Genomic DNA, 23,539 nt, shown 5'->3' with positions numbered 1-23,539 from the left:
ATATGTATTATGTAATATATATATTATGTTTTATGACTATATATATTTCTGGTTTCTTTTATAGTCATTGGGGTCCTATCATTGCTGCCGCAACTATATAATTAATAAGTATCCCTAAAGAATTAAGATTGTAAATAATTCCCTGTGTTATCAGGAGAGATATGTATATAATTTTTATTTGGCACTGAATGAGTTAATCATTTCACCTGGGACCAACTGCAATATAAGGCAAGTTTGACGTACAATGGAATCACATGCCTGAGGAAGCCCAATAACAACGCAAGTTTGGGGGAAACACGTGTAGCCGCTTCTACCACTCCCACTGGAGCTCCGTGAGCGTGGCTGAGTTTGTAGGACGCGTTGCATGGCGAAGGTAAGGTGAAGGATTGCTGGTGAACTCAGGGGTCAAGAGGGCTGGAGCTTTGAAGAAGTCTTTACAGGTAATACCTGCAGCACTCACAAACAGCGGTGGTAGTGAGACGTCACTGCCGCTAACAAACCGAATGTGAGCAAGTTATGTTTCAAAACGTTTGACATCCCTCCATAACGACTCTTACTGGACAGTATTATGCAATCATACCTTCCTTACAGCCACTAGTGTCTTATATATACCGACCAGATTTATTGTTGCCCTGCATATGGCTTGCTTCCGCTGACTGCGATAAGCTAACTGTGTCAGGACTTTTGTCAGAATTAAAAGGTTCTCCAAATGTTCATACTGGGGACTGCTTTAAAGTTTGTGCACTAACCAAAGCTTGCTTTTGCATATAAATCAACTGTTGCTTGACTTTGAACCTCTACTGGCATAGTAATGAGGAAGGTATATATGTTTTCAGGTTTTTATTTGGTGCTTTTTTTTATTTTGTTATTGTAGTAAATAAAGGGATTTTGATGTTATCTTGCAATTGGTCTCTGAGTCTGATTCTTATGTCAAAGCAATCTGTATTTTCTACATTTTGCTTAATGAGCAAGTGCTGGTTTAAAGGTACAGCTGCAATATTTTTTCTGTCATTTAACATACAATAATTTTTGTACCTCCTTGCACCAGATGGAAATACTTATTTTTCTCACATCTGAGCTCAGCATAATTATGTATGTATGTATATATAACACCGTATTTTTCGCTCCATAAAACGCACTTTTTCCCCCCTCAAAAGTAAGGAGAAATGTCTGTGTCTCTTATGGAGCGAATGTGTGAACAGTCGGTTACCTTTGGCCCCGCCCACTGACTCTGAGACTTCGGACAGTGCACACGCTGATTGCAGAAGCCTGCTATGAAAGACAAAACAGAACACAACGTCCGGAGCAGCAGTTAAAAGAATACTTTATTGATCCTTCTTAAAACCGGATACATGTACATACACAACACATGCCCTTAGTGTGAGAGAGCTATGAGTACGGCGTTCACACATAAACGCATAAGCTTTGCATACTAAGGGCATGTGTTGTGTGTGTGTGTACATGTATCCAGTTTTAAGAAGGATCAATAACGTATTCTTTTAACTGCTTCTCCGGACGTTGTGTTCTGTTTATTCTATGGGCCGTTTTTATTTGGAGCATGAGCGGTTGGTCTATCCCTGGAGGACTATTAAAGCATTGCTAGGACGGATGATACTGACTGCAATTGAGCGGTGGCTACATCATTGGAATCGCTTCCCCTCTAAAGCCGGCCACGTCTTTCTGACGTCATCACCAGGAGCCATAACGAGTGAGTGATTGCGAGTTCGGTTCACTGTAGCTGTTAGCTTGTGGGAGCGGAGCAGCTCCAAGCTAAAGACGCTGCACACCGGGCTATCTGGAAGTAGGGCAGTGAAGAGAGGGTAAGTCTGAGCATACACAGCTACCGAAGTGCCGTGGGGCCACTAAAGACACCTAGCACATTGCATTATTATACTGGTGTTCCTGGTACACCATTTGCTTTATCCAACACATGGGGACCAGTGCATTCTAAAAGGGTCACCTCTTTGTTAGGGGTTATTGTATTTTTCCTATGAAAGACACCCCAAAATTCCAGGAGATGTAGCTGTAGGAAGTTTCCCTACAGTGGTGGTAATCCTGGCCCCCCAGGTAAGAGGCACACTATTCTCAAAGTTTGGTGTCCCCTGTGTGAGCAGGATGTGGGATAGGGACTACATATGGTGGTACGCACATAGAAGATAAGAGACAGAACAGACATAATAAGCTGCTTGCGCTTACCATGCTGCTGCTATTTGTTTTCTTCTGGTCCCGATAAGTTATGGTTTCAGTGACTGGATTTCTGCTAACATTCTCCATTCAAAATGAACAGAGGATCTTAGCAGAACTCCAGTGGCCAAGACTATAACTTATCGGAACCGGAGGAAAACAAACAGCAGCAACATGGTAAGCACTAGCAGCTTAGTATGTCTGTTCTGTCTCTTCACAGTGCTGCAGTCAGTATTTAGTTTGTTGCTGTGGTGCCCTGCCCCAGTGTTTGCGCGCTAAAAGACGGTAAAGGCTTATTATGTATTTTTTATTTATGGGGGGGACTCACTGCTTGTTGCTCTTCCCTCTCCCCCTTGAGACTAAAGTTACAGTAATGATAACTAAAGGACCACACTGCACTCAGGATTCAGGAACTTCCTAAACACCTTGAGTGCAGCGTTGTTCCGTTAGTTATCATTATCATTACTGTAAGGCTCTCAAGGGGGAGAGGGAAGAACAACAAGCAGTTGTATTTTTTTTCTTGTTTTCCTCCTCTAAAAACTAGGTGCGTCTTATGGAGCGAAAAATACGGTATATGTTTAACATAAGGCATACACTTCTGACTAATCTATCTAGTACTGTATAATTTTTAGTATTAGTCTCTAAGTTTCCGTACTTAGCCCCCTATAAAATACAATTAGTATTGAGAGAGAGTTGCATTTAGTCATGAATGGTTGTTTGGATAATATGTATAGCCTTAGTATACAGTTGTGCTCATAAGTTTACATACCCTGACAGAATTTATGATTTATTGGCCATTTTTCAGAGAATATGAATGATAACACAAAAACTTTTCTTTCACTCATGGTTAGTGTTTGGCTGAAGCCATTTATTATCAATCAACTGTGTTTACTCTTTTTAAATCCATAATGACAACAGAAACTACCCAAATGACCCTGATCAAAAGTTTACATACCCTGGTGATTTTGGCCTGATAACATGCACACAAGTTGACACAAAGGGGTTTGAATGGCTTTTAAAGGTAACATCCTCACCTGGGATCTGTTTGCTTGTAACTAGTGTGTGTGTATAAATGGTCAATGAGTTTCTGAACTCCTGACAGATCCTTGCATCTTTCATCCAGTGCTGCACTGACATTTCTGGATTCTGAGTCATGGGGAAAGCAAAAGAATTGTCAAAGGATCTGTGGGAAAAGGTAGTTGAACTGTATAAAACCAGAAAGGGATATAAAAAGATATCCAATGAATTGATAATGCCAATCAGCAGTGTTCAAACTCTAATCAAGAAGTGGAAAATGAGGAGTTCTGTTGAAACCAAACCATGGTCAGGTAGACCAATAAAAATCTCTAGCCACAACTGCCAGGAAAATTGTTCGGGATGCAAAGGAAAACCCACAAATAACTTCAGGTGAAATACAGGACTCTCTGAAAACATGTGGTGTGGCTGTTTCAAGATGCACAATAAGGAGGCACTTGAAGAAAGATGGGCTGCATGGTTGTGTCGCCAGAAGAAAGTCATTACTACGCAAATGCCACAAAGTATCCCACTTACAATACACCAAACAGCACAGAGACAAGCCTCAAACCTTCTGGCACAAAGTAATTTGGAGTGATGAGACCAAAATTTAGCTTTTTGGCCACAACCATAAACACTACATTTGGAGAGGAGTCAATAAAGCCTATGATGAAAGGTACACCATTTCTTCTGTGAAACACGGAGGTGGATTGCTGATATTTTAGGGATGTGTGAGCTACAAAGGCATAGGAAATTTGGTCAGAATTGATGGCAAGATGAATGCAGTATGTTATCAAAAAATACTGGAGGAAAATTTGCATTCATCAGCACAAGGCAAAGTCGACCTGTCATTGGCCACAGCAGAATAAAGTGAAGGTTCTGGAGTGGCTATCTCAGACTCCTGACCTCAATATAATTAAGCCAATCTGGGGAGATCTCAAACGTGCAGTTCGTGCAAGACAGCCCAAGAATTTACAGGAACTGGAGGCTTTTTGCCAGGAAGAATGGGCAGCTTTACCATCTGAGACGATAAAGAGCCTCATCCACAAATACCACAAAAAAACTTCAAGCTGTAATTAATATTAAAGGGGTCAATACACGGTATTAAGAACTGGGGTATGTAAACTTTTGATCAGGGTCATTTGGGTAGTTTCTGTTGTCATTATGATTTAAAAAGAGTAAACACAGTTGATTGATAATAAATGGCTTCAGCCAAACACTAGCCATGAGTGAAAGAAAAGTTTTTGTGTTATCATTCATATTTGCTGAAAAATGGCCAAGAAATCATAAATTCTGCCAGGGTATGTAAACTTATGAGCACAACTGTATGTGGGATATTTGGTTTATTAGCTGTTGGGTTTAAAAATCTTGCTTGCAATTGCATAGTTACCGTTGAGTAAAGTAGGAATCGTTACTGTGATTGATCAATCATATGTACATATTTTTTATATAGGAATTGTATTGTTGTGGCATGTTGCTAGGCAATGGGCGGCGCCCAATAGTGACGCATGCACCGTGCCAGGTAAACAGCCGTCGTGTTTGAATTCACATATGGGAGATAGAGGTGATAGGATCACTTAGGTGGTGAGTATACTATACAAGTACCATATATATTATTACTGTTGTTGTAATGGTCGGACGGGGGTGAAACCCGCGAAACGTCACATTGGGTATTAAACAAATTTGCTTTCAATAATACCGGAGAGTGCTGGCTATACATCGGAGTGTGTGTGTGTCCCCAATGTGGCTGTTAACGATGCTGCATCTATTCAGTGCATATCCAAATCTATTCAGGGTCACTGTCTTCATCGCGCAACGTCACGTGACCCCGCTTCTCTCACAGAATGATGTGAGGGCTTAGATTCTATTTCGTAAAACTTTAATTACAATTGTGTACCTTATCAATTCAAATACATAGGGCATATTGTGCATCTGCTATTGGATGCACCATATGTCAATCAAATTTCTGAATCTATATCTTTTACACGGAGGCAGCAAGGGACAGGAAACGCTGCAAATACAAAAAAATTATTTAAACTGGTGCTTTAGGGCTCTGAATTACCTATACACACTGTGCAAAAGCAGTTGTCGGATGAGCGGATATAGCAGCCTCATGTAAACCATGAATCTTTTCTTGCATTATCGATTTAATGTTTCTGTCCTACCCCTAGCGCAAATGAGCATTTGAGGGTTGCTATTGAATATAGTAAGTCAAAAGTTTTACAAAAGTCACACAATTGCTTCTCAAATGTTGAAAATAAATTATAAATTGTGTAACCTTTGTGAAACTTGACTTACTATATCTAATAGCAAACCTCAAATGCTCGTTTGGGCTGTAACCATAAAAACTTCAGTTTGAGTTGTATGTGCCCTGAAGTAGCAGCAAATGCTTTGCAATTGTAGATTAACAGATGCCACTGCAAAGCATAAGGACAGATTGATCCAGACACAAATTTGTATGTGTGTGTTTCCATCTTAATGGGAGGAGAGTCCACTGCTTCATTCATTACTTGTGGGAATTAAGAACCTGGCCACCAGAAGGAGGCAAAGGCACCCCAGCCAAAAGCTTAAATCACTCCCCTCATCCCCCAGTTATTCTTTGCCTTTCGTCACAGGAGGTTGGCAGAGAAGTGTCGGAAGATTCGGAGTAGTCTCTTATGGAGGGTAGTACTCTTCGCTATAGGACTGGAGTTTTAAGTAGTCCTGTCAGCCTCTCAGTGAGAGCATGGGTGAAAGTTAGAGTCCGAAGATGATCGTTTCATTTATACACATATGATAACGTAAGAAGGCAAGGTCACAGTCTGTCTCCTTTTATCTGTATAAAATCAAGGGTTAATACCTCAGGAATGGAGGTTATTGAACAGGGGGAATTTGTTCATAATAATGTTTATTGTGTTTATTGCTGCGACATGTGTGAGATGAGGCTCTGTCAGTGTGTGAACAGTCAGTTTATCATTGAGAGATCGACACAGGCCTTTTTTTGGCCCGGTTTCTCTCTAGTGCAGGGGCGGTCCTGCATGGCACTCCATGTGACCAGGTGTGGCCTCATGTAACTTCCTCTTCTCGACCGGCGGTTGTAGGAGACAAAGCAGTTTCTCTCTGATCCAGGTCACTGAAGTGGTGAGTGCCCCGGCCTTTGGGATATAAAGGTGCCATTTATTCTATCTAGTCCGTAATAAAAGCCCCAGCTATGGAGGACTCTGATATGTTAGAGGGAACTTCCTCTTTAATTAAACCTAATAACTGTGTCTATTGTGAGGAGGCTCCGGGTTGATCCGCCTGCTCAACTCTGTTCCAATTGCTTTGATAAGATTGCAATATCTAAAAAGAATAAGATTAGTGCAACTGAGCCGTCCCTACATTCATCTCAGATTGCACATGCAGCTCCCCAGGGTGATACCAATCCTCCTGCGGGAGGGGCCCTTTGGTCGCCAGATTTTGCTGAGAAATTACAAACAGCGGTTTCTGCGGCTTTCAATGCCTTAGCGCAAGCGAAAGGTGAAGCAGAGCTATCCGTCCCAGGGGTCATCTACCCGCTGGATGTCTCTGACAGATTATCCAATGAGGAAGGCGACTTCAAATCTTCGGAGGACGCTTTTTCTGGGTCGGAATCGCCAAAATCTAGACTTCCGTCGGTAGAGAAGCCAGATTTTAAATTTAAGATGGAGCGTTTGCGCTTCCAGTTAAAGGAGATGCTTGCTACGTTAGAGGTTCCGGAACCGAAACTGCTGGAGGAACCTTTGATCCCTAAGCTAGATAGGCTTTACGAGGACAGGGTGGTGCCACAAACCTTACCGGTTCCTGTTTAAATGGTTAATATTAAGAACGAATGGGAGAAACTTGGCTTGTCATTTTCCCCCCTCTACTTCTTTTAAAAAGCTGTTCCCCGTTCCGGACTCGCAGCTTGAGCTGTTGGGGGGGCATTCCTAATGTGGATGGTGCTTTTTCCATGCTCGCTAAGCGAACCACTATCCCGCTCGAAGATAGCTCTTTGTTTAAGGAGCCCATGTTAAGGAAGATGTTCCAACTCACGGGGTTCATTTTTCAACCGGCAGCGTCAGTCGCTGCGGTGGCTGGAGCTTCTACCTATTGATGTGATGCTCTGTCAGCTATGGTCGAGGTGGAGACTCCCCTCGAGCAGAAACAGGAATGAATTAAGGGCTTAAGGGTTGCTCATTCGTTCATCTGCGATGCAAATGGGCAGATTATTCACCTGAATGCCAAGACATTGGGCTTTTCTGTTCTAGCCTGTAGGGCTCTGTGGTTAAAGTCATGGTCTGCGGACATGACTTCCAAGTCTAGATTACTTTCCCTCCCATTTCAAAGGAAGGTTCTCTTTGGTCCAGCTCTGAATTCTATTATATCACCGGTCACGGGGGCAAGGGTTCTTTCCTACTGCAGAATAAGAATAAGCCTAAGGGGTCTACTTTTCGTTCTTATAAATCTCAATGCCAGCAGCCTGCCGTGAAAACAGAGTAGTCCAAGGGATCTTGGAAACAGCTCACTTTTGGTACAAGGCCATGCAGAGTAAGAAGCTCGCCGAGACATAATCAGCATGAAGGGGCGGCCCCCGATCCTTCTCTGGAACGCGTAGGGGGCAGACTATCTCTTTTTACGGAGGCCTGGATAATAGACGTTCAGGACCCTTGGGTTCTGGAGGTCATAGCCCAGGGCTACAGGATAGGATTCAAGACTCATCCACCCAGAGGCAGATTCCTCCTGTCAAACCTATCTTCAAGACCAGAGAAGAGAGACGCCTTTCTAGGATGCGTGAGGGAACTCTCCTCTCTCTGAGTTATCGCCCCAGTCCCTCTAGCAGAAAGAGGTCTGGGGTATCATTCAAACCTTTTTCGTGGTCCCAAAGAAGGAGGGCACCGTTTGCCCAATTCTGGACCTAAAGTGCCTAAAAAGTTTCTATCAGTCCCATCGTTCAAAATGGAGAGGATCAGATCGATTCTGCCCCTAGTTCAAGAGGGGCAATTTATGACAATACATTTTAAGGATGCTTACCTTCACGTGCCAATCCACAAGGACCACTTCAGGTTCCTAAGATTCGCATTTCTGGACCAACACTACCAGTTTGTGGCCCTACGCTCTGGTGACTGCCCCAAGAGTCTTTACGAAGGTTCTGCGAGCACTGCTCGCGGTAGTGAGAGCTAGAGGTATTGCAGTAGCTCCTTAGCTGGACGATAGCCTGTTCCAGGCTCCGTCCTGCAGTCTCGCAGAGCATCATTCAAGGGCTCTTCATTTTCTCCTTCGATCCCATGGATGGAAGATAAATGAAGGAAAGAGTTCTCTGGTCCCCAGCAACAGGGTGTAGTTCTTGGGTACAATTATAGATTCCATATCCATGAAAATATTCTTGACAGATCAGAGACGTTCCAAGATTGCATACAGCTCTCTTGCCCTTCAGACCTCCTCAAGGCCATCTGTGGCCAGGTGTATGGAGGTGATTGGGCTCATGGTATTCAGCATAGATGTCATTCCGTTCGCCAGGTTCCATCTCAGACCTCTTCAGTTATGCATGTTGAGGCAATGGAACGGCGGTCACTCATATCTATCCCAACAGGTCTCTCTGGACAGCAGAGTGAGGGAATCCCTCTCTTGGAGGATCCGTCCGGGACAGCTGTCCCAGGGGACATCCTCCTTGAGGCCATCCTGGGAGATTGTGACCACGGATGCAAGTCCATCGGAATGGGGAGCTGTTTGGGGTGCCAGTAGGGCACAGGGCAGGTGGACTTGAGAGTAGTCAACTCTACCAATAAATATTCTGGAACTTTGAGCGATATTCAATGCTCTAAGGGCTTGGCCCCACCTGGGGTTGTCCCGATTCATCAGATTCCAGTTGGACAACATTACCTCAGTAGCTTACATAAACCATCAGGGGGGGGCGAGAAGCTCCCTAGCCATAAGGGAAGTATCTTGGATTGTGGAATGGGCAGAAACCCACAACGGTTAGCTCTCAGCGATCCACATTCAGGGTGTGGACAACTGGGAAGCGGACTTTCTTAGCAGACAATTGTTTCATCAGAGGGCATGGTCTCTCTATCCCGAGGTGTTTGCGGAGATCTGCAACAGATGGGGGACGCCGGAGATCTCATGGCGTCCAGACTCAACTTCAAGCTACCCAGATACAGGTCCCGGTCCAGGGACCCCAGGCAGAGCTGATAGATGCCTTTGCGGGACCTTGGGAGTTCAACCTAATTTACATTTTTCCACCGTTGCCACTTCTTCCTCGAGTGCTGGCCCGCATCAAACAGGAGCAAGCTTCGACCATTCTGATTGCTCCGTTGTGGCCGTGGAGGACGTGGTTTGCGGATCTAGTGGGGATGTCATCGTCTCCTCCATGGAGGTTACCCTGTCGCAGAAATCTTCTGGTTCAGTGTCCCTTTCTACACCAAAATCTCAATTCTCTCAGGCTGACTGCGTGGAGATTGAACGCCTATTCTTGGCCGAGAGGTTTTTCTGAGAGAGTAATTGATACTCTCATCCAGGCCAGGAAACCGGTCACTCGGTGCATCTATCATAAGGTGTGGAGGACCTACTTATCCTGGTGTGAGGAACGTGGATATCCCTGGCATAAGGTTAGATTATCCAGGATTCTGACTTTTCTCCAGGATGGTCTGGATAAGGGTCTTGCCACCAGTTCCTTAAAGGGACAGATTGTGGCTTTATCGGTGCTGTTACACAAGAAGCTAGCGGAGCTTCCTGATATTCAGTCCTTTGTGCAGGCTCTGTCTAGGATCAAACCTGTTTTTAGAAGTTCTGCTCCTCCTTGGAGCTTAAACTTGGTACTTAGGATTTTGCAGAGGGCTCCTTTTGAGCCTATACATTCGTTTGACATTAAGATTCTTTTCTGGAAGGTCCTATTCCTACTGGCTATCGAATCGGCTCGCAGAGTCTGAGTTAGCGGCTTTGCAATATGAGCCACCTTACTTGGTCTTTCATGCTGATAAGACTGTTCTTCGCACTGGATTGGGGTTTCTTCCCAAGGTTGTGTTGAATGATATCATCAATCAGGAAATAGTGGTTCCTTCCTTGTGTCCTAACCTTTCTTCATCAAAGGAGAGGTTACTTCATAACTTGGATGTGGTATGGGCACGAAGGAATTCAGACAGACTTTTTCTTTATTTGTGGTGTATTCAGGGAAACGTAGGGGGCAGAGGGCCTTTTCCACTTCACTGTCTTTTTGGTTGAGGAACATTATCCATTTGGCCTATGAGACAGCGGGACATAAGCCTCCTCAGAGGATTACAGCTCACTCAACTAAGGCTGTGGCCTCTTCTTGGGCCTTTAAGAACAAGGCTTCTATGGAGCAGATTTGTAAGGCGGCTACTTGGTCCTCCTTACATACTTTTATAAGTTTGATGTTTTTGCTTCGGCGGAAGCAGCTTTTGGGAGAGAGGTTCTGCAGGCTGTGGTACCCTCAGTTTATGATCCACTTCCTTTCACCCTCCCGTTTTTTTCATTCAGTGTCCTCTAGAGCTTGGGTATTTGTTCCCACAAGTAATGAATGAAGCAGTGGACTCTCCTCCTATTAAGATGGAAAATATTAATTATGCTTACCTGATCATTTCATTTCCATCTGTGGGAGGAGAGTCCACTGCTCCCGCCCGTTTCTCCGGTGGGCGGACCAAAATTTAAGGTTATTCTTCTGGCACCATTTATACCCTGATATTTCTCCTACTGTTCCTTGTTCCCTTGGCAGAATGACTGGAGGATGAGGGGAGTGGGGGAAGTATTTAAGCCTTTGGCTGGGGTGTCTTTGCCTCCTCCTGGTGGCCAGATTCTTAATTCCCACAAGTAATAAATGAAGCAGTGGACTCTTCTCCCACAGATGGAAATGAAATTATCAGGTAAGCATAATTAATTAATAAAATAAATATATATATATATATATATATCTCCTATTGAAAAATTAACAAGCGCAAGCTAGACGTTTGTGAACTTTTATTCCACACACACCGGTTAAAAACACTTACAAGATTAAAAAAGTAACAAGCCTGTATCCCAATCAGGGAAGAGAAGTGAAACGTCTCAGTGTCTTAGTCCAGGTACCAGTCTCTCGTATCTTTTGGTACGTTAACACCAAGTTGATTCCTGTTATTTGATTGTTCCAAAGGAGCCACACAGAGCTCCGCCCCCAACGCATTTCGTCTGCCCTAAGCAGACTTTTTCAAGAGGATGAATGGTTATGCTCTCGGTTACTGAGTGTGTCCTTAAATTACTTCTACTTCCTTTCAATTGGCTACTATATGGCCGGACCGGCCTCACTGAATGGGCGTCAGCATGACGTTATCCAATCAAGTATCCAGATAACCGCTACTTCATCATCATTACAGCTCCAACAGCGGCATCAATGTTGTCGAAATGGCAATTCAACATCAAAATAGCGATATACAAAAAGGCCTTAGCAGCAAAACTTAGCAGATACAAAAAAACATTCATTTTAAGAGTCATAGCGGACAAGCAGCAAGTTAATCTATCTAGACATGCTATAGTGCTACCATAGTCATAGCATATTAAAACCTATTACATAATGTATAGAACAAAATTGCGATAAACACTAAATTAAAAAACATTGCTAAAATGATTAACAAAACCAAAAAACAGAACATTTGATATCACGACAAAGACATGAATATAATAGAACCTATGTATATACAACATTGCACCTACATGAAAGAAAAAAGAAGAAAATAATGAATACAAAAATAAATAAAAACAATAACACTAATGATACTTTTCATAGTTCCAATATACCTAAAAACTTTTACACTGTTTCTTTAACCGTTATTCTCCTATCATATGATAAAAGCCTGCAGGTCCAAATCTATATTTAAAATGGAAAGGTTGGTTACCGCATCTGGCCAAATGGGACAAGCCCAGGTACCTCGTCAAGGTCCTTTCCAATACCTGGGACCCTAAAACAGCCACACAATGCAAGCTTTCAAATCCAAACAAACTGGGAACAAGGTAAGGGTGCACAGGAATATGTAATCACCCTAGACATATACAAAACACCGACGGGAACTGCACTCTCATACTGGACCGGGTACACATCCCATGACCCTGCAACATGCTCAGCCCTGGGTGCCACTGGCACTCACAGGAAGCTGTGCTGCTCCCAGGGCACATATTCCTGTGCACCCTTACCTTGTTCCCAGTTTGTTTGGATTTGAAAGCTTGCATTGTGTGCATTGACTATAACTCCATTTTGCATTCTAAAGTTTATTTAACACTACAGAATCTTAATGTGCATGTTTCTCAATGTCCAATACACTCTTGGAGCATAAAAATACAAACCACAAAATAGTTTAAATAAAATTTGCTGCAGTAGGGGTGGGGGCTGCTCCTTTCAGAAATGCTGTGCCTTGCTGATATCAAATACATTGTAGATGCAGTTAAGTTAACCCAGCAGCAGAGGGGACTGCAGTTTCAGCTTTTCTCTTACTTGGTGTATCCAGTCCACGGATTCATCCTTACTTGTGGGATATTCTCATTCACTACAGGAAGTGGCAAAGAGAGCACACAGCAGAGCTGTCCATATAGCTCCCCCTCAGGCTCCGCCCCCCCAGTCATTCTCTTTGCCGCTCTAACAAGTAGCATCTCCACGGGAGGGTAAAGTGAATGTGGTGTTAGATTTGTAGTTTTTATTTCTTCAATCAAGAGTTTATTTTAAAATAGTGCCGGTTTGTACTATTTACTCTGTGGCAGAAAGTGATGAAGATTTCTGCTGAGAGGAAAACGATTTTAGCATGTTGTAACTAAAATTCATTGCTGTTCCCACACAGGACTGTTGAGTACCGGAGAACTTCAGTTGGGGGGAACAGTTTGCAGGCTTAACTGCTATAAGGTATGCTCAGTCACTTTTTTTCTAGTCAAGACAGTAATGCTAGAAGACTGACAAGAATCCCCATGTGGGGAAGGTAAGCCATATTCTGAGACTTAGTATAGAAGGATGGCTTAGTTAAAAGGGCTTAAAACGCTGGTGGACACTGTTAATGGGAAATCGATTTATTTTATTACAATAATCTTATATTTGTACAAGTGTGTATTACATTTGGAATACTTTTTTGGGGTTTTATTCTGCATGGCATATCTTTAGACACCTATTTTGGCTTGGGAAGGCCCCACAACTCCGGAGTGGAGGGGGCCCTAAATTTTGCGCCTCAGTTGCGCAGTTCATTTGGCAGACAGCTTTATGCAGCTTCACGTGTAGAGTTCAGAGATTGCTGGAGGACTTCAGAGAAGCTTATTTTCGTTCAAAACTAATCCCCAAGGAAGGTAGGGCCACTGCAGAGGCTGTGGCATGGTGCTGTAGTTTGTTAAACCGGTGGCCTGCTCCGGTTTGGGCAGTAAGGGGTTAATTGTCTTGAAATTTACTGTGCAATCATTTCAAAGCATTAGGATCATATGGTGAAAATTTCATAAAGATTGGACGTTTTTTTTGAGGTTTAGGAAAAAAAGTGTGTGCTTTTATTATTTAAAGGCACAGTACCGTTTTTTCAAAAATGGTATTTTACTGTTTTTGAGTGCATGTTTAACATGTCTGAGCCTACAGATAGACCCTGTTCTATGTGTTTAATAGCCATGGCGGTACCCCCTTTACATTTGTGTTTAAAGTGTGCTAAGGTATCTAAACATTTTAAAGACCATGCAGTGACACTTTAAAAATGTAGCCCAAGATGATTCTTTGACGGAAGGTAACGAGGATAGTCCTCCTTCCTCTCCCCATGTGTCGACACCAGTTATGCCCGCGCAAGCGATGCCTAGTACCTCTAGCGCATTGGGCCCTATTACATTACAACAATTGGCAGCAGTCATGGATAATTCCCTTGCAGCATTTCTATCCAAGCTGCCAGTTTTTCCTAAGAAGCGTGATAGCTCAGTTTTAAGAACAGAGGATGAGCAATCAGCTTTAAATGATTTATCCATTGTACCCTCACAACACTCTGAAGTGGCAGTGAGGGACGGGCTGTCCGAGGGAGAAATTTCTGACACAGGAAAGGTTTCTCAGCGGGCAGAATCAGATTCCTTAGCGTTTAAATTTAAGCTGGAACACCTCCGCGTACTGCTTAAGGAGGTTTTAGCTACGCTGGATGATTGTGACCCCATGGTGGTCCCAGAAAAATTGTGTAAAATGGACAAGTTTTTAGAAGTCCCTGTATACACTGATGCGTTTCCGATGCCGAAGAGGGTGGCGGATATTGTGACTAGGGAGTGGGAGAGACCAGGCGTACCTTTTTGTTCCCCCCCCCCCTATATTCAAGAAAATGTTCCCTATAACTGACCCCAGGCAGGACGTGTGGCAGACGGTCCCTAAGGTAGAGGGAGCAGTTTCAACACTAGCCAAGCGCACAAACATTCCAATAGAAGACAGTTGTGCTTTCAAAGATCCTATGGATAAAAAATTAGGTTTACTGAAGAAAATATTTGTTCAGCAAGGTTTCCTTCTTCAACCAATTGCCTGCATTATTCCTGTAACTACTGCAGCTGCTTTTTGGTTTGAGGCGCTGGAGGAGTCGCTCCAGAGGAAGACTTCATATGACGAAGTCATGGATAGAATTCATGCTCTAAAGCTGGCTAATTCTTTTATCACAGATGCCGCTTTCCAATTAGCTAAGTTAGTGGCGAAAAATTCTGGTTTTGCCATTATGGCGCGGAGAGCGCTTTGGCTCAAATCATGGTCGGCTGACGTGTCATCCAAAACAAAATTACTAAATATTCCTTTCAAGGGAAAGACCCTTTTCGGTCCCGAGTTGAAAGAAATTATTGCGGATATCACTGGGGGAAAGGGCCATGCCCTTCCGCAGGATAGACAGTTTAAGGCCAAAAACATGGCTAATTTTCGCTCCTTTCGCAACTTCAGGAGCGGACCTGCTTCAACCTCTGCTACCGCAAAGTAAGAGGGTAACGCTTCACAGCCCAAAGCAACCTGGAAACCCTTGCAGTGCTGGAACAAGGGTAAACGGGCCAAGAAGCCTGCGGCTGCTACGAAGACAGCATGAAGGGGGAGCCCCCGATCCGGGACCGGATCTAGTAGGGGGCAGACTTTCTCTCTTTGCTCAGGCTTGAGCAAGAGATGTTCCAGATCCTTGGGCATTAGAAATTGTTGCTCAGGGGTATCTTCTAGAATTCAAGGACTCTCCTCCAAGGGGAAGGTTCCACATTTCTCGTTTGTCTTCAGACCAGACAAAGAAACAGGCGTTCTTACGCTGTGTAGAAGATCTACTAAAGATGGGAGTGATACACCCAGTTCCAATTGCAGAACAAGGACTGGGTTTTTACTCAAACCTGTTTGTAGTTCCCAAAAAGGAAGGAACTTTCAGGCCAATCCTGGATCTAAAAATTCTAAACAAATTCCTCAGAGTTCCATCATTCAAAATGGAAACCATTCGGACAATTTTACCGATGATCCAGGAAGGTCAATATGACTACCGTGGATCTAAAGGATGCGTACCTACATATTCCTATCCACAAAGATCATCATCAGTTCCTAAGGTTCGCCTTTCTGGACACGCATTATCAGTTTGTGGCCCTTCCTTTAAGGTTGGCCACTGCTCCCAGAATTTTCACAAAGGTGCTAGGATCCCGTCTAGCGGTACTAAGACCGCGGGGCATTGCAGTAGCACCTTATCTAGACGACATCTTTATACAGGCGGCGTCCTTTCACAGAGCCAAGGCTCATACGGACATTGTTCTGGTCTTTCTAAGGTCTCACGGGTGGAAGGTGAACGTCGAAAAAAGTTCTCTGTCCCCGCTCACAAGGGTTCCCTTTCTGGGAACACTAATAGACTCGGTAGAAATGAAAATATTTCTGACAGAGGTCAGGAAGTTAAAGCTTTTAACTACTTGGCGAGTTCTTCATTCCATTCCTCGGCCTTCTGTAGCTCAGTGCATGGAGGTAATCGGATTAATGGTTGCGGCAATGGATGTTGTCCTCTTTGCCCGCATTGATCTCAGGCCACTGCAACTGTGCATTCTCAAACAGTGGAATGGGGATTATGCAGATTTGTCTCCTCAAATACAACTGGACCAGAAAACCAGAGATTCTCTTCTCTGGTGGTTGTCTCAGGATCACCTGTCTCGGGGAATGTGCTTCCGCAGACCGGAGTGGATCATTGTCATGACCGATGCCAGTCTGTTAGGCTGGGGTGCGGTCTGGGACTCCCTGAAAGCTCAGGGCCTTTGGTTTCAGGAAGAATCTCTTCTCCCGATAAACATTTTGGAACTGAGAGCGATATTCAACACGCTCCAGGCATGGCCTCAACTAGCGGAGGCCAAATTCATCAGATTTCAGTCGGACAACATCACGACTGTAGCGTACATCAATCATCAGGGAGGAACAAAGAGTTCCCTAGCGATGAAGGAAGTAACCAAGATCATCAAATGGGCGGAGGATCACTCCTGCCATCTCTCAGCAATTCACATCCCAGGAGTAGACAACTGGGAAGCGGATTTCCTAAGTCGTCAGACTTTTCACCCGGGGGAGTGGGAACTCCACCCGGAGGTTTTTGCTCAGCTGACCCAGCTATGGGGCATTCCGGAATTGGATCTGATGGCGTCCCTTCAGAACACCAAACTTCCTCTTTACGGATCCAGGTCCAGGGACCCCAAGGCGGCATTGATAGATGCTCTAGTAGCGCCTTGGTCCTTCAGTCTAGCTTATGTCTTTCCATCGTTTCCCCTTCTCCCTCGGCTGGTAGCCAGAATCAAACAGGAGAAGGCTTTGGTAATTTTGATAGCGCCTGCGTGGCCACGCAGGACTTGGTATGCAGACCTAGTGGACATGTCATCTGTTCCACCATGGAAGCTGCCATTGAGGCAGGATATTCTAATCCAGGGTCAATTCAAGCATCCAAATCTAGTTTCTCTGCAACTGACTGCTTGGAGATTGAACGCTTAATTCTAGCTAAGCGTGGGTTCTCTGAATCAGTTATTGATACTCTGATCCAGGCCAGAAAGTCTGTCACCAGGAAAATTTACCATAAGATATGGATGAAATATCTTTGTTGGTGTGAATCCAAAGGTTACTCGTGGAGTAAAGTTAGGATTCCCAGGATATTGTCTTTTCTCCAAGAAGGATTGGAGAAAGGATTGTCAGCTAGTTAAAGGGACAGATATCTGCTCCGTCTATCCTGTTACACAAGCGGCTGGCAGCAGTGCCAGACGTTCAGGCGTTTGCACAGGCGTTAGTCAGAATCAAGCCTGTCTGTAAACCTGTGGCTCCTCCATGGAGTCTAAATTTAGTTCTTTCAGTTCTTCAAGGGGTTCCGTTTGAACCTTTACATTCCATAGATATTAAGTTATTATCTTGGAAGGTTTTGTTTTTGGTAGCTATCTCTTCTGCTCGGAGAGTTTCAGAATTGTCTGCTTTGCAGTGTAATTCACCCTATCTGGTGTTCCATGCAGATAAGGTTGTTTTGCGTACTAAACCTGGTTTTCTTCCGAAAGTTGTTTCTAATAAGAATATTAACCAGGAAATCATTGTTCCTTCTCTGTGTCTTAATCCAGTTTCTAAGAAGGAACGACTATTACACAATCTTGATGTGGTTCGGGCTTTAAAATTCTATTTAAAAGCAACTAAAGATTCAGACAAACATCATCTTTGTTGTCTATTCTGGTAAGTGGAGAGGTCAGAAAGCGACTGCTACCTCTTTCCTTCTGGCTGAAAAGCATCATCCGATTGGCTTATGAGACTGCTGGACAGCAGCCTCCTGAACGAATTACAGCTCATTCCACCAGAGCTGTGGCTTCCACATGGGCCTTCAAGAATGAGGCTTCTGTTGAACAGATTTGTAAGGCAGCGACTTGGTCTTCACTGCATACTTTTGCCAAATTTTACAATTTCGATACTTTTGCTTCTTCAGAGGCTGTTTTTGGGAGAAAGGGTTTGCAAGCAGTGGTGCCTTCCATTTAGGTTACCTGACTTTTTCCCTCCCTTCATCCGTGTCCTAAAGCTTTGGTATTGGTATCCCACAAGTAAGGATGAATCCGTGGACTGGATACACCAAGTAAGAGAAAACAGAATTTATGCTTACCTGATAAATTACTTTCTCTTACGGTGTATCCAGTCCACGGCCCGCCCTGGCAATTAAGTCAGGTTCAAATTTATCTTTGTAAAACTACAGTCACCACTGCACCCTATGGTTTCTCCTTTTTCTCCTAACCGTCGGTCGAATGACTGGGGGGGCGGAGCCTGAGGGGGAGCTATATGGACAGCTCTGCTGTGTGCTCTCTTTGCCACTTCCTGTAGGGTATGAGAATATCCCACAAGTAAGGATGAATCTGTGGACTGGATACACCGTAAGAGAAAGTAATTTATCAGGTAAGCATAAATTGTTTTTTGGCAGCTGTGGGGTTAACTGCATCTTCTATGTATTTGAGCCATTTCTCAAAGATTAGGAGATTGTGTGGAAGGTTCCATAATGATTTCCTACCCTAAGTTTCAGACTGCAGACGTCCCTAGGGGGAAATATAAGTAAGTGGCTTTCTCTCCTCTTCATTCCTGCATGGGCTCTGCTTTTAGACTTCTAGATTGACACTGAGCGGACTTATTTTGGGCCCCCCAGTGGTAACTCTTTAAGAAGTAAAAGTAATATACATGCTGCTCTCTATTATGATTGTGAGGATGGATAAATGGACATGCAACCTTCACTAATAAAAGGCTCCCCTGGATTAGAATTGTGCATATTCTTTACAATGTGTGCATGTACAGACTGACAGGTCATGCAGAGACAGTACTCATGCTATGGGGATCACTAGACTGTGTAGCTGGGTTGTGCTTTTGTGTTAGCTCATGACCCAGGCATTATGTTATGATGGCCGCACATATGTCTATTGCAGGGCTTGACAAACCCAGGAGCCAGGAAGTCACTGGCTTCTAGTATTTTAACCCTGGCTCCTAACTTTTGGGGTTATTTGCCATCTATCTATATACTAATATATACAAATTCCACTGTCTGGCTCCTAAATATTCTTACTGGCTTTTACATTTTAAACAGATTTGTTGACCACTGGATTGTCATTGGCTTACCAATGTTTTCAGCTAGCCACATGTGCCCAAGGTGCTACCATAGAGATACTATACGTTAAACTACAATGTGATCCCACTGCTACAAAGAAAAAATACTTTAATATGACTTTTATAATTTGCCACCTTTAGTTGTGAGTCACTGTTTGTTTAAAACAGTGTAAAACAATAACACACCTTTCAGTGATCTGAGTATTTACTTGTAAATTTTAACAGGGTTTCATTGACCCGTAGCACACAAAACTGAGGTATGTAGTGCAGGGCCAGTGTCCTTTATACAGACACAATCTGTACATAATATACAGCTATAGCTCCTCTGGATGGGATCAGTACATGTGACTATCACTGTAATCAGCAGCATATAAATAACATTACGTACTTGTATCTTTTAGTGCCCTCGGTGTATGCAGTGCGAAACAAAATTTGACTTCATAACCAGGAAGGTAAGAGAAGCATACGGTTGGTTACATTTTTGTTATTGTGATGAAGGTTTAAAGCGCATGTCCCGTACACCCAACAGGAATGTGCTGGAATTTTTAGGAGTCACGCACACAGCAGTGGGAGAGCATTTTGTAGGATGTTACGGCTCCGTCTGATAATTACATGGGTCATTAAAGGGTGAATAAATACCTATAATACCCAGCATGTAAATATAATTGCATAACAGTATAATATTGTTTGCAGAAATCTGCAATGTGTTGTAATTGCACTGTTATACATTGAAGTTCAACAAGAAGTACGTCTGCATAAACTTGGCATATGTGAGTCAGATTTTTAGTCTTGCTTGGTTAAAGGGAAGGGTAAATTAAAATTAGGCTTGCAAGGTTCAAACAGAAATAGAAAAACACACTTTGATAAAGCTGTCCTCCTTCCCATGAGAGCATACTGACATAGTCTCTGCAGCTGTGTTTGTTACAATGCTATAAATGTAGTGTTTTTTTTTATTTCACTCTCTCCCATGTCACTTCATTGGATAACAGTAGAAATAGTTGTACTGATTTACATGATTACACCACCATGCGTTTGGTCCTTCAGTATTTTTGTGAAGAAATTGTGACAATACTAGTGAGTGGCCTGGGGAAATTTGGGTTCATCATCAGCTCTCAGGTCAGACTCCCATGGCCCTGCAGTTCCTGTCTTTCATATGACCACATCAGGTCTCAGGTCAGAACCCATGGCCCTGCAGCTTCTGTCTAGCATATGACCACATCAGGTCTCGGGTCAGAACCCATGGCCCTGCAGCTCCTGTCCAGCATATGACCACATCTGGTCTCAGGAGCTGCAGGGCCATGGGTTCTGACCTGTCTATAGCATATGACCACATCAGGTCTCAGGTCAGAACCCATGGCCCTGCATGAAGCTCACATGTCAAAGCCAATGGCACTTCAGCTCTTTTCACACACATGACCACATATTCTCTCAGGTCAGAACCCATGACCCTGCAGCTCCTGTCAAGCATTAGGCTTTATTTTTTTTTATTTATTTTTTTACCCCATGGCCTTGCAGCTTCTGTGACATGTATGACCACATCCGCTCTCAGGTCAAACTCCATGGCGCTGCAGCTACTGTAACACACATGACCACATCAGGTTTCAGGCCAGACCCCATAGCCCTGCAGCTCCTGTCTAGCATATGACCACATCAGCTCTCATGTTAGAACCCCATGGCTCTGCCACTCCTGTCAAGCTTTAGGATTTATTTTTTTTCTTCATTTTTTACCCCATGGCATTGCAGCTTCTGTAACACATATGACATCTGCTCTCACGTCATACCCCCATTACCTTGCAGCTGCTCTCAAGCATATGACCATATCAGCTCTCAGTTCAGACCCCCCCCCATGGCCCTGCAGCTCCTCTCAAGCATTTGACCACATTAGCTCTCAGTTCAGACCCCCATGGCCCTGCAGCTCCTGTCAAGCATGGGGGTTTAGTTTTTACTTCATTTAAAGCATTTTTTTTATAATACTTAAATGTTTGTGTTATAGCATAATTTTCTTTCAACAGCACCACTGCCGAAGATGTGGAAAATGTTTCTGTGACAAGTGCTGTAGCAAGAAAGTGCCTCTGCCACGCATGTGCTTTGTGGATCCCGTCCGCCAGTGTGCAGAATGCTCTCTTATTTCTCAGAAGGAGACAGAATTCTATGACAGGCAGCTTAAAGTGCTGATGACTGGTGCGTATCATCACTAATAAATTCTAACCTTACAGGAGTTTTATACAACTGTAAACATAAAATTGAGGATCCTGCCACACAGTTTTATAAGAAGCCTATAAAGGATTTCCCTCTCATATGTGAATATTACAATTAATAAAAGGAAGTTAGGATTTGTCAAGCCCTAGTCATTTTACCTACTAAATTGTTCAAGAATGGCCTTTACTTTTATTTTGTCACCTGAAATAACTGTTTTGCCTGCTAAAACCACCACCTATTTTGAAATTATGAATAGTTTTGGATTCTTTAAATAAGAGCTATGTGAACCAGTAGTATCCGCAGCCTATAAGGCATAGGAAAGACAAGTACTAAAATGTTGTTTTTTAATTTTGGTTTCTCTTGTTAAGTGTATTCAGTCCACGGGTCATCCATTACTTATGGGATTATATCTCCTTCCCAACAGGAAGTTGCAAGAGGATCACCCAAGCAGAGCTGCTATATAGCTCCTCCCCTCTCACGTCATATCCAGTCATTCTCTTGCAACTCAACTAGATAGGTCGTTGTGAGAGGTCTGTGGTGTTTTTATACTTAGTTTATTTCTTCAATCAAAAGTTTGTTATTTTAAATGGCACCGGAGTGTGCTGTTTGTTCTCAGGCAGTATTTAGAAGAAGAATCTGCCTGAGTTTTCTATGATCTTAGCGGAAGTAACTAAGATCCACTGGCTGTTCTCGCACATTCTGAGGAGTGGGGTAACTTTCAGAAAGGGAATAGCATGCGGGGAATCCCGCAAAAGAGGTATGTGCAGTAAATTATTTTTCTAAGGAATGGAATTGACTAAGAAAATACTGCTGATACCGATGTAATGTAAGTACAGCCTTAAATGCAGCGGCGACTGGTATCAGGCTGATGAATGTATGTACAATAAGTAATTTTCTAAGGAATGGAATTTGACTAAGAAAATACTGTTAATACCGAAGTATTGTATAAGCCTTAACTGCAGTAGAAGCGACTGGTAGCAGGCTTATTAATAACACTATCTAACATTTAAAGTGTATGTTTAAAACGTTTACTGGCATGTTATTCGTTTTTTGTGAGGTACTTTGGTGATAAATCTTTTGGTGCATGATTTTCCACATGGCTGTCGTTTATTTCTATATAGAAGCGTTTGAGGTTTGCCACTGTTGTAATAGGAGTGGGAGGAGCCTATTTTAGTGCTTAAAAATTCAGCTTCTTCCTCCTTGATCCAGGACGTCTCTAGAGAGCTCAGGGGTCTTCAAAAGTCATTTTGAGGGAGGTAATCAGTCACAGCAGACCTGTGACAGTGTGTTTGACTGTGATAAAAAAACGTTAATTGTTAATTTGATTATCCGTTTTTGGGTATTTAGGGGTTAAATATCCATTTGCTAGTGGGTGCAATACTCTTCTAACTTAATACATTTACTGTGAAGATTTGGTTGCTATAACTGATTTGGTTCTTTGTTATTTCAACTGTGACGTCTTTTTTTTTTTTTTTGTGCTTCTTAAAGGCGCAGTAGTGTTTTTTATATTGCTTGTAAATTTACTTGAAAGGTTTTTCCAAGCTTGCTAGTCTCATTGCGAGTCTGTTTAAACATGTCTGACACAGATGAATCTGCTTGTTCACTATGTTTGAAGGCCAATGTGGAGCCCCACAGAAGTATGTGTACTAACTGTATTGATGTCACTTTGCATAAAAGTCAATCTATATCTGTAAAGAAATTATCACCAGATGAGGGGGAAGTTATGCCGACTAACTCTCCTCACGTGTCAGTACCTTCGCCTCCCGCTCAGGGGGCGCGTGATATTGTGGCGCCAAGTGCATCAGAAAGGCCCATACAAATCACTTTGCAAGACATGGCTGCTGTTATGACAGAGGTATTATCTAAATTGCCTGAATTAAGAGGCAAGCGCGATAGCTCTGGGTTAAGGACAGAGCGCGCTGATGATGTGAGAGCCATGTCTGATACTGCGTCACAATTTGCAGAACATGAGGACGGAGAGCTTCATTCTGTGGGTGACGGATCTGATCCAGGGAGACCGGATTCAGAGATTTCTAATTTTAAATTTAAGCTTGAGAACCTCCGTGTATTGCTAGGGGAGGTATTAGCGGCTCTGAATGATTGTAACACGGTTGC

The 23,539-nt window shown here is 43.3% G+C and overlaps 1 protein-coding gene across 2 annotated transcripts in view; it reads left to right on the top strand.

Moving 5' to 3' along the window:
- The window catches only part of ZFYVE21 (zinc finger FYVE-type containing 21), a 136,768-nt gene that overhangs the window by 22,111 nt on the left and 91,118 nt on the right, over positions 1-23,539 (top strand). For both annotated transcript variants that reach the window (XM_053697397.1, XM_053697396.1), the window contains exons 2-3: positions 19,627-19,677; positions 21,238-21,406. In XM_053697397.1, coding sequence (XP_053553372.1) covers positions 19,627-19,677; positions 21,238-21,406 — 220 coding nt within the window. The remainder of the gene's footprint in view (positions 1-19,626; positions 19,678-21,237; positions 21,407-23,539) is intronic.

Source organism: Bombina bombina, chromosome 1, assembly GCF_027579735.1.
Source record: "Bombina bombina isolate aBomBom1 chromosome 1, aBomBom1.pri, whole genome shotgun sequence".
NCBI classification, from domain to species: domain Eukaryota; kingdom Metazoa; phylum Chordata; class Amphibia; order Anura; family Bombinatoridae; genus Bombina; species Bombina bombina.
This window is presented reverse-complemented; position numbering and strand designations above follow the sequence as displayed.